At 43.4% G+C, this 10,087-nt stretch overlaps 1 protein-coding gene across 1 annotated transcript in view; it reads left to right on the top strand.

Annotated features, from left to right (window-relative positions):
* Nucleotides 1-10,087, top strand: part of LOC116686617 (ankyrin-2-like) — a 158,017-nt gene that overhangs the window by 3,624 nt on the left and 144,306 nt on the right. The window contains 1 exon segment of the mRNA XM_032511638.1: nucleotides 6,733-6,834. Coding sequence (XP_032367529.1) covers nucleotides 6,733-6,834 — 102 coding nt within the window.

Here is a 10,087-nt window from a genome sequence, read left to right as displayed (position 1 = left end):
TTTAAATGTGGAACATAATGCAAAGGGTACTGGGATGAATAGAATTAAGTTAATTATATTACAATATGAACAGTATGAACATTATGAACATTTCTGAAATAGATGATATGAATAATGGATAATAAGTGAGATATGAGAATGAGAATGATGAATAAATACTAAATAAATGGAATAATAGTGGAATAATAGTGGAACCAGTAAGCAGGTGCTGTAGAGACCGTGGTACTGGGTTATTGGCCAGAACTGAACCTGACACTGTGGGTCAGTAGTCAGCTGTTCATCCGAGAGATGGCCTGTGGGTAGAAACTGTTCCTGAGTCTGTTGGTTTTGGCGTACAGGGCTCTGTAGCGCCCCCCCCCCAGAGGGCAGAAGCTGGAACAGATTGTGTCCGGGGTGAGAAGGGTCTGCAGTGATGGTTCCTGCCCGTTTCCTGACTCTGGAGGTGTATAAGTCATGGACGGAGGGCAGGTTGGCACCGATGATCTTTTCACCGGTGAACGGACACATATGAAAGATGCACATGATTTAGTCAGCGATATTGGGGTTATTTTGTTCTATTCTAAAGTGTACCTGCTTAACCATGGTGAAAGAAGAAGCTGATTTATTGACTTTTATGATTTATGTCTGTTCCTATTTATTGCAGACTCACCCCGACCATGACCTTTATGGAACCGTAGGCCTTTTACAACACTACCCCATCAACGAGAGCGACTAACTGACAAAGTCCTCCTAACCAGGAGTTATGAAACATTTCTGTAGGAAGCTGGCTGCCACAATTCTCCCTTTCTCTCCAATGTTAAGTGTATTCCATTCAAAGGCCCACTTGTCTCAGAGTCCTGTTGGTCCATGTGTCACTATAGCAACCCTGCCAGTTGCAGAACGATGATTAGTTCAAGGTCTTGCATAATGTGACTCGGCAGCTCCGGAGGGAATGGGAGGATATTTTCAGACAGGCTTGACTGTGGTAATGGCTGCTTTGGTGCAGTGCTGCTAGAAAACAATGCGAACCCTGTGAGAACATGCACGAGGCCACTTGAACAGGTCTTCTCAGGCTTTGGGACGGTCTCGCGTGGTGGGAAAAGACCAAAATGTCTTACAACTGCTCAAGATTTTGCAAATCCAGAGAGGCGGGCAAAGGGCACGGCTGTACTCTCACTTGATTCGTAGAAGGTCTTTGACCGCGTCGATTGGCCGTATCTGTTGACGTGTTCACCCGCCTTGGTTGTGGATCTAAACCAATATATATCAATACAAGCTTCTGAAATGGGTTTAAGGTGGTGGGGGGGGGGGGGGGGGGGGCTGGGTCTCCCTTAGAGATAGGGTGAGAAGCTCAGTCATCCGAGAGGAGCTCGGAGTAGACCCACTGGTCCTTCACGTCTAAAGGAGCCAGTTGAGGTGGTTCGGGCATCTGGTAAGGATGCCTCCTGGGCGCCTCCCTAGGGAGGTGGTCCAGGCACGTCCAGCTGGGAGGAAGCCTCGGGGAAGACCCTGGACTAGGTGGAGGGATTGTATCTCCAACCTGGCCTGGGAACGTCTCGAGATCCCCCAGTCGGAGCTGGTTGACATGGCTCGGGAAAGGGAAGTTTGGGGTCTCCTACCGGAGCTGCTGCCCCCGGGACCTGATACCGGATAAGCGGCTGAAGATGGATGGATGGACATTTTAATGTCAATATTTCTGGTCTGACCGCAGAAATATTGACCAATGGTGTGTTCTCTCAACCTTTTAACATCTCTAGAAGTCATCATCTTGCAAAAGAGCTATTTGCTATAGCTGTGAGGAGACATAGTGACCTTTATGGAATTTGAGAAGGTCTTTCAACATGAAATACCATAGCACTAAAAAATCTGCAGTCTTATTGAAACAAAATATCTGCATGTAAAGATACATATTCAAAATCAGCTATAATGTCCCTTATAAGCCATGTGTATGCTTCCATTTCCACCCTATGGGTAATTTTGTTATGCAATATCAAACACAGTATACGTCAATTTGGAATCTGTTCTGTTATTGTATTTGTATTCAGCAGACACCTGAGTATACAGACAGCCCTATATTGTATTATTAATAATGTTAATGTCCTATTTGGGATAATGTCAACTTTAAACCAAACAAAAGTAAATCAGGATTTGGGATATGGGCTGAAAGGGTTAAGGAAAGTGCAAGATACTGTATGTACAGAGAAAACAAAGTACTTATGTTTACTTACCTTTGCAGAAATATAAAAGAAATATGACACTGCAACAATTTTTTCTTTACTCTCAAATTAAGAGGCTTTATATCCTCATCTTAAAACCATTCATTGCATATAGATGTCAGTACATCCGAAAACTGTGCTGGCAGAAATTAGTTGGATAACACATACCGTACATTTGCTATGTCATGTTTCAAAACTACTGCTACTCCTGCTTTCTGTTCTAATATTCAAGTAAATGGTGTGAAACCTCTGTCGGTAGAGTTAGCAAGCATAGGACATTTTTAGGCTAAAGGTTACGTTTCATCGTTGTATGACTTGTACCGGGACAACATCCAAAAACGAGTTCAGGTCTATTTTAATTTACACAGCATTGCTAAGCCTCTCCTGAAGCTTCCCCTGCTTTATCGTATTTTAAAATAAACGGGATCACAATTTACAAAATGAATACAATGCTGCATTGAAGAAGACTTCAAACTAGCAATTGAGAACATAAACTTAAAGAAAATGTTTAATAAGGTAATTAATCATGTGAGAAGTAAGGACCTTTTCTCATAGACTTCTATAGAAAACTGATTTCTTTTTAGAGCAGTTTCAAGACATTTCTGCATTGGCTTTTCTGGCCAAGCCATTGAGCGGTAGCAGATCTAGGACCAGCTGACCCCCTCCCTCTTAATAGAATGTGCATAGTCTCGCAATGCCAGACCTATCTCCAACCAAAGCACTGCGGAGGAGGTTCTGGCTAGTCCACACAGACTTCTAGGATGGGAGAAAATGTACTCTGGTTTATTGGCATTTCTTTAAACCAATCGCAATCGTCTCAGGCACGGACAGAGCCCCGGTGCCTCTGCTAAATAGTCTCGGGAAGGAACTTGTTTTGTGGAACGTGTACGTTCAAAATAGTTTTAGTCGTCAACAGGATACTCTGATTGGACTGATAGTCTAGCTAGCGGTCTGGATTTACCCTGCAGAGATCTGAGGACCAGGTAACCATAGTCCTCCGTTTGGACAGATAGTCTAGCTAGCTGTCTGGATTTACCCTGCAGAGATCTGAGGACCAGGTAACCATAGTCCTCCGTTTGGACAGATAGTCTAGCTAGCTGTCTGGATTTACCCTGCAGGACCTGAGGAACAGGTAACCATTGTCTCAGTTGGACGATAGTCTAGCTAGCTGTCTGGATTCCCTTGCAGAGACCTGGGACCAGGTAACCATGTCTCAGTTGGACACAAGTATAGCTAGCTGTCTGGATTACCCTGCAGAGATCTGGGACAGGTAACCCTAGTCCTCGTTTGGACAGCTAGTCTAGCTAGCTGTCGGATTACCATGCAGAGACTGAGGACCAGGAGTAAACATAGTCCTCCAGCACTTGTCGGTGGCATTTATATCTTTCCTTGGCCTCCAAGACAGCCTGACTCTGTACTGCATGTCTAAATTTATACTGCACCATCTAATTCTAACAGACTTAAAGTCTTTGGAAGTGGACTTTTGTAGTGCATTGGCATGAATTATGCGCAGTATGTAATGTAAACTGTTCTGTAAACTTAAAAACCAGTCTGTGTGCATTATGGACTAATACTTGGAGAAACATTAACATCGTCCTTTAAGGTGATGGTGTGGTGGCTCCGTTGCAGAAAGCAGTAGTGGTTGTGAGCGTGAGTGATGCAATGCAGTTCTCTGCAGCAGCCAGACAGCAGCGGACTGCAGGTCAGCCACAAACATCAGAGCAGGACTATTTGTAGACTTCAGTGCTCCAGTGACACGGCTCATTTCATACATCATGAGGGCTGATCTCTGCATTCGTTATGGAAACTGACGCAGTGGGTGACTGAGTGACAGACTGAGATAGGGGGGGACACACCAAACGTACTCTAAAAACTGAAAAGGCTTGCTAATGAAGACATAGTAAACAACAATGAACATTGCGCAAACTGTGCTCTTGAAAGCCAATGAGAGACCATTCCTCAGCACACCTCCAGTGTGGTGCCACACTATTCCGGAATCTGACCTCTGACCCCAAGCTGGAAGGAGTAATGTGAATGCAGTAAAAAAAAATATGCATCACACAGTGTATTTCCACTGGAGGGGCAGAGAGCTGAACGCGAGCCAGGATTTAGCTTTAGTGAAGGCAGCGAGAGAATGCTGAATCATCGTCCTGGTCTGTTTCCAACTGCAGCTCACTCAGCCTCCAAAGACAAACAGGGTGCGTGTCCTTCCCAACGCCGGACACACACATTATCGGGCACTACGGAAACCTTTCAAGTCTAAATATGGGTGCACAGTTATTGGTGATAATGATTCATACTGCTCAGTGTCTATTAAGATTTTAGTCCTCCACAGAAGAATTAAAACATGTTAATTGCATAACCAGCATTAACACTGTAGATAAATACATATATAATATACTGCATGTATTTATAAAGTAAAGTATATATTCTAGAGCACATTAAATACAGCTTAAGCTGACCTTTTATACTAAGCAATGGTCTGTTATACAGAAATAACAGACCTTAGAACGCAGCAATTGACCAGTTAGTCACTATTCAAGTTTTGTATTCAACAAGGCCAAGTAATACACACACACACACACACATATATATATATATATATATATATATATATTTATATATACTGTATATAGAATAGAATAGAACGCTTTTATTGTCATTATACACAATTGCAGCACCTGTGCAACAAGATTCAAGCAAACCTTTTACAGTGTGAAAATACACATTTATAAAAACATGAAAATATAAAATATAAAATGTATATGGTGCAGAAAAAATACATATATACAGTATATAAAGTAGTAGAGAGATAAAGGGTTTGTATACACACTTTGCAGAAATATAGTTTGGTGTATCAAAAGTCCTGAGTATTAAATATTGCACATACTGTATATATATACAGTATATATATACCATATGTGCAGTATATTGTATATACACTGTATGTACAGTACATATATATATATATTCACTGTGTATATATATATATATGTATGTACACATGAAGGTTCTGCACAGTATATTCTGTTCCTAGGACAGCGCTCTTTTGAACAGAGATTTCAGATGTTGTTCCTAAACGGCTGGAGACAGTTGGGGGGGGGGGTTACAGCTCTGAGTGCTCCTACTACCACTTGAACCACTGTTGCCTTCAATTTCCACATCTTTTATCACTCCTTTCCTAGCTGGTATTTTCTTTAGCTTCTTGTGTTCCTTTTTCTTCACGTTGCTGTCACTTGGTACTGCTACATCCGTCCCAACTGTCCTCTGATACTGTGCGTTGAACACCACGATGTCCGGTTGGTTAACCATCTAAACATCTTAACCATTTCGCGAGTCAGGATCTGGAAGTCTAATGGGATCAGAGAGCTGTGTCATTCTTAGCCACCTTTGGAACGCTTCTGTTGAATCTCCATGCGCATGCTTCCACTTGACTCCATCTTCTGCAAACACGAAATCAGTTATGCAGATGATACACCGCCTTACACTTTACCATCTTTTCTACAATAGCACATACAAGTCGGATCTTAGCAATATCTAAAATTGTAATGCCTTGTAATCTGTGTCTAACACGACCATACCTTTGTCATCAGCAAATCAAATCACTGCAGGTAAAGCTGATTTAAAACACCAATGTCTTGACTAGGACCTTTGTTAACTGGTGGGATGAAAACGTCCTCAATGTGTCAAAAACAAAGTAGCTTATTGATGATTTTAGGAAAAAAAACAATGTATCTAAAGCTAGCTCCATTCATAGTAAGGAGGTTGAGATTGTTTTCTCATTGTTCTTAAGTTGAACTGAACTGTTAAATGATTATTTTGGTCTGTAGACTGTTGACGAACGAGAGTTGAGATCTGCTCAAGGAAGCCTGCTAAACACCCTCAGCATGACCACGCTACCATTTTCTTTTATGTAGTTGTTTATCTCACATGGTCAATGCACAATATATTTTTTGCACCTAGCTAAATGCTAATTTACCATGGTGTACCCAGGGCACAGGCTACCAGTTTTTGATGGTGCGCAAGTTCAATATCAATGATTTAAAACAACACTTTAATATTACGATCAGGAAAACAGACAATACTACTTTTCATTCAGGGACTACGCCATAAGAACATGATTAATAGCAAATAATTTATTGGTACAATACTTTTCCTACTGACCAATGCCGGCCAATAAAAACACGCTATACTAGCTCAGTAACTGCAACCCTGAGGATCCTTAAAATTAAAATTCATCCTGTTTGCTCTAACTTTTGACCAAATCTTGTAAACCGGACCTTAACGTAACCCCCCCCCCCCCCCCCCCCCCAATGGAACCTCCTGTTACTGAGCCAGCACTACAGCTTGTTGGTTGTGTTTCGAGATTGTGAGTTGAGTTTTTTTTATCCATTTCTTGAACAAGAATGGGACTCATTATGCCGAAGAGGCTAGATTGTGTGATTACCATTCGTCATTGACAACCAATGACATGTTGTAAATGTGGATTGGACAGTAGATAGTTTCTGAACATGTATTTCTCCTGTGTTTCTTTTAGTCGGACAGTAACACCAGTTTCCTGCGAGCGGCGAGAGCAGGGAACATCGACAAGGTTTTGGAATATCTGAAAGGGGGAGTGGACATCAGCACCTGCAATCAGGTAGGAGACAGATCACACAACATCATTCACAACACACACACACACACACACACACACACACACACAGACTCAAAGACCACTTATGGTGTCCCCATATGGACACAATATATTGCTGACGAATGGTGTATTTGTGATTGTAGAAATATATTGTAGAAGAAACCATACACTGTTAATATTAGTGGACAAAGCATCCGGTTCGGCAAAGTGCTGCAAATGCGGAAGTGCCTTAAACCTGTGTTCTATCAGAATTCCTGCAGGGGGAGACTCCTTAAACCTGCATTCTATCTGATCTCCAGCAGGGGGAGACTTGATCATTTTTAAACGTGTCAATGTACTTCTACTCCTCTGAGATGCAATATGAACAAAACATTGCTTGAGAGGAACAAAAAACACAGAAGCGAAAATATCTTCAAGTGACGGTAGCCGACATCATTCCCACCACATTAGTGACACCAAAGTCTTACCACCACCAGTCAACAGCTAATCTTGTATTCCACTCAACATGGTTTTGTTTTACCTAGGCTGTTGCCACTACAGAACTGTTTACATGTTCCACTGCCCCCCCCCCCCCCCCCAACCCACCCCACCCCGTCCATGGCTGAATCTAATGGCCTTAGAGGGCCTAGATAATAAACTAGGGCTGCATAAGTAATCGGATCACTTAAAATAGACATTCTGTGGCATATTTTGCCAAATATACACCAAGCACTATTGGACGCACATACCAGGTATCAAATTACACGTAATGTAGGGTGTCACAGTGACAAAACTCAGTGGAGATTTATCAGTAACAACACCGTTCCACTAGGTCTACGGAGCAAGGTTCGCATTTTGCGGCTTATTATTTTGCTATATTGGCCTTTAAACGCTTCATCCAACCTTGTTTCCTGAACACAGTTAGGCATTTGAAGCTACAAAAGACAGATATGTTCTCAGCAGTTGGTGGGACCAAACAGATAAAAGTGGACAGAATATTGTAAATAGACATACGTTGGACATGAACGTTAACTCAATGATGCTAATGTTGCTGTGTCTGCAGTGCTGTGCAAATAGGCAACTGTTAGCTAACATGTTTAGCTTTAGCAACTTATAGTGATAAGTGGCCAAAATGTGCTGCTGATGGATCTACTGATACTTTATATTGTAGCATCATGACATTGCAGGTAGGGGAGCCCCTCCCTCATGTTGTATTGTGTTTTACAACATACACCACACACTGTATGTTATTGGACAGACCATGGGTGAAGACACCCGTTGGTTTGTGGAGATCTGCGAAGAGTCGTTGTTTGGCCGTTACGGGCGCAGCCGTCCTGGTTGGATGTGAGGATTTTAGAAAGAGAGGAGCGTGAGGGAGGACGAGAGGGAGTGAGGGAGGAGTGAGAGAGGAGTTGAGGAGGAGCCATTCCACTCTACGTTACGTTACACACTTTATGTCACATCACATCGTAGACACGCCCTAAAAACCCATGCTTTATGCATGTTTTAAAATCAACGAGCCCATTCAAAAAATGACGTCATTTGTGTTGCGAGACTGAAACTAGCGATTGAGACCATGAAGTCACTATGAAAATGTTTTGAGGTAGTAAATCAGTTCTCACAGAACTTCTCAGAAACCGACCTCCTTTTGCAACGATAGGTCGCCCCCTGCTGGAATTAGATATAATACAGTTTAAGGATCTACCCTTGCTGGAGATCAGATATAATGCAGGTTTAAGGAGTCTCCCCCTGCTGGACTTCGATATAATTATTCAGGTTTAAGGAGTCTCCCCCTGCTAGAATTCGGATAGAATCAGGTTAAGGAGTCTCCACCTGCAGGAGATTAGATAGGAAGCAGTTTAGGAGTCTCCACCTGAAGGATTCAATAGAAGCAGGTTAAGGAGTCTCCCCCTGCTGAGAGAATAGGATTGCGGGTTTAAGGAGTCTCCCCCTGCTGGAGATTAGATAAAATGCAGGTTTAAGGAGTCTCCCCCTGGCTGGAGATCAGATAGGAAGAAGGTTTAGGCAGGTTCCCCACTGCTGGAGATCAGATAGGAAGCAGGTTTAAGGAGTCTCCCCCTGCTGGAGATCCGATAGGAACGGTTTAAAGTCTCCCCCGCAGCATTCTGATAGAATACAGGTTTAGGAGTCTCCCCTGCTGGAGATTCAGATAGGACGCAGGTTTAAGGAGTCTCCCCTGCTGGGATTAGATAAAATGCAGGTTAGGAGTCTCCATGTGGAGTAAGATGGATGCGGTTTAAGGAGTCCTCCCCCTGCTGGATCAAGATATATAATGCGGTTTAAGGATGTCTCCCCTCAGGAGATTAGAATATGCAGGTGGAAGGAGTCTCCCCTGCTGGAGATCAGATGGAAGCAGGTTTAAGGAGTCTACCCCTGCTGCGATCAGATAGGAGCAGTGTTTTTAAGAGTCTCCCCTGCTGGAGATCAGATAGGAAGAGGTTTCAGGAGTCTCCCCGAGGATCAGATAGCAAGGTTGAAGGAGTCCCCTGTGGAGATAATAGGAAGTAGTTTAAGGAGTCTCCCTGCAGGAATTCTGATAGAATACAGGTTTTAAGGAAGTCTCCCCCTGCTGGAGATCAGATAAGGATCCTGCAGGATTTAAGGAGTCTCCCCTGCTGGAGATTAGATAAAAATGCAGTTTAAGGAGTCTCCACCGCTGGAGATCGATAGGATCAGGTTTAAGGAGTCTCCCCCGTGGCAGATAGCAGTTAGAGCTCTGAGATATAATGCAGGTTTAAGGGTCTCCCCCTGTGGGAGATCAGATAGGAAGCAGGTTTAAGGAGTTCTCCTGCTGGAGATCAGATAGAGCAGGTTTAAGGAGTCTCCCCCTGTGGAGATCAGATAGGAAGCAGGTTTAAGGGAGTCTCCCCCTGCGGAGATCAGATAGGATGCAGGTTAAGGAGTCTCCCCTGCGGAGATAGATAAAAGCGTGTAAGGAGTTCCCCCGTGGATGATAAAATGCAGGTTAAGGAGTCTCCCCCTGCTGGGCGATCAGAGCATAAAGCAGGTTAAGGAGGTCTCCCCCTGGAGATCAGATAGGAAGCAGGTTAAGGAGTCTCCCATGCTGGAGATCAGATAGGAATGAGGTTTAAGGAGTCTCCCCTGTGGAGATCAGATAGGAAGCAGGTTTAAGGGTCTCACACTCATCCCCTGCGGAGATCAGATAGGAAGCAGGTTAAGGAGTCTCCCCCTGCGGAGATCAGGGTAGATGCGTTAGGGTCCCCTTGGGCAGGATTTGGTAGAACAAGGTTTAAGG

This window comes from Etheostoma spectabile, unplaced genomic scaffold (assembly GCF_008692095.1).
Source record: "Etheostoma spectabile isolate EspeVRDwgs_2016 unplaced genomic scaffold, UIUC_Espe_1.0 scaffold403, whole genome shotgun sequence".
Lineage (NCBI taxonomy): Eukaryota > Metazoa > Chordata > Actinopteri > Perciformes > Percidae > Etheostoma > Etheostoma spectabile.
The sequence above is the reverse complement of the archived record's forward strand: the minus strand, read 5'-3'. Positions and strand labels throughout refer to the sequence as shown.